Source organism: Theobroma umbraticum, unplaced genomic scaffold, assembly GCF_002168275.2.
Source record: "Theobroma umbraticum cultivar Fairchild unplaced genomic scaffold, ASM216827v3 scaffold_228.0, whole genome shotgun sequence".
Lineage (NCBI taxonomy): Eukaryota > Viridiplantae > Streptophyta > Magnoliopsida > Malvales > Malvaceae > Theobroma > Theobroma umbraticum.
The window spans coordinates 2629687-2631495 of NW_018397274.1; the positions used below are offsets into that span (position 1 = coordinate 2629687).

Here is a 1809-nt window from a genome sequence, read left to right on the forward strand (position 1 = left end):
GTAGTGACAGGAATCAGGGAGTACTTCATAATGCTTCATTTCCGCCCAAATCTTCAATGCTTGCTCAGGTTGCTCCATTTTGAAAAACTTACCAAGAACTAAAAGAAAGGTATCACCAGTAGGACCTAAACTGGAAACCTTCATACAGTTAAAAACTTCCAAAGCTCCTTCAAAATCACCAACATGAAGAAATGCATGGTAGGTTTCAATGGTTGGGTTAAGATTCTCTTCTTTCATGGTGGACAATATATTTCTTGCTTCTTCAAGCTTTTCTGCTTCACAAAGAGGACGTATCATTGAGTTGTAAGTGGCAGAATCTGGCTGCAACCCTGTTTCTTTCATTTTCTTCAGGATGTTCTGTGCTTCATTTAAGCAATTTGAACGAGTTAGGACATAAACCAAAGACTTGTATACCTCAATGCCTGGATCCCAACTTCTTTTTTTCATTTCATTATAGAGCCGCAGTGAGTCAAAGAGATTCCCATCTTTTGAGAAACAGGAAATCATGTGAGTATAAGAAGTACCATTTGGCATAATGCAGTATTTTGTCATTTCTCTCCAAACTCTCTTTGCTTCAACTACATCGACCAAAATATTACACCAGCCATTCAGAATGATGTTAAAGCCATCAGTCTCCAGAGCGACGAGCTTCTTTTTTTTGAGCATTATCTCTTCAGCCTCTTCAACATTGCCATATCTACACAGAGCATTTAGAAGGGTACGGAATGCTTCTTCATCCGGAGTCATTCTGAACTTCTCCATGGTATGGAAAGTTCGAATAGCCTTGCATGGATCACTTGCTGCAGCGTATCTAATTGACATCAAATGGAAAGGAAAACAAACTTATGGGCGAGTAAAAGTTAGAATGATATACCCTATATGAATGTTCATGAAATAAACTTATGGGTGGGTAAATGGTAACTCTTGTGAATAGCTACTCTTTGGAAACCTACATTTTAAATGTTTCAAAACAAACAAGTAGAAATAATAAAAAAAAAAAAGAAGGAAGGAACTCATTCAGTCAAAATAGGATATCAACAATGAAAAGTTATAGACAAAATTGAAGCAAATTCACAGAGAAAATTTCCAATCCTCTAAGCTGTTAAAAACCAAAAGTTCAAAGGAGAAAATCAAACATATTATGATGTTGTGAAAGCATAAAAGAATCCATCAATTTCAATCAGATTCAAAACACATACCAAAGTCCAAATACATCTGATTTGAATCAAGTTATCAATGTGACCCACTACTAAATTAACATAAATGAATGAAGAACACAGCCAAAAAGTGAAGAAGAGGGTTGGGCGGTGGGCGTGAATACAACAAGAATGATCACAAGGCATTGAGTCAACAATGACATCAAGCTTCAAATCAATTGTAGATCTATTGACCAGAAAAGAACACATTTTGTAGCAAGCAACATAGAGTTACAGTGACATTTATACTGGACGCAGTATAATTACCTTGTATGCTTATTAACAGCATTATAAGTTTTGTAACTTAATTCAGATTCATATTAATTCTAACTGTATCAATGAGGTCTTGCCTCAACAGCAAATTGGAGGCCCTTGGATCTAGCAGTCTCAAGTAAGTCCCACTTTACATGGATGTTCTCCAGTTATATATTGGTTGGTTTAGTTTCGTTCTTTATTGGTTTTTCCTCTTGTATATAATAATTGAGTCTTACATGTTAATTGTTATTTGATTGTAACTGTAATTTCTACCTATGCATGTAATCTCATCAAAATAAAAATCATAATTGTATCCAAAAATCAGCAATCAGAGGAGTATGCATAATATAGGCTATGC

General features: G+C 35.3%; 1 protein-coding gene across 1 annotated transcript in view; it reads right to left on the minus strand.

Moving 5' to 3' along the window:
- LOC110427340 (Tetratricopeptide repeat (TPR)-like superfamily protein) overlaps window positions 1-762 on the minus strand; it is a 903-nt gene extending 141 nt beyond the window's left edge. Inside the window, exon 1 of the mRNA XM_021442826.1 lies at window positions 25-762. Coding sequence (XP_021298501.1) covers window positions 25-762 — 738 coding nt within the window. The remainder of the gene's footprint in view (window positions 1-24) is intronic.
- Window positions 763-1809: the final 1047 nt, after the last annotated feature.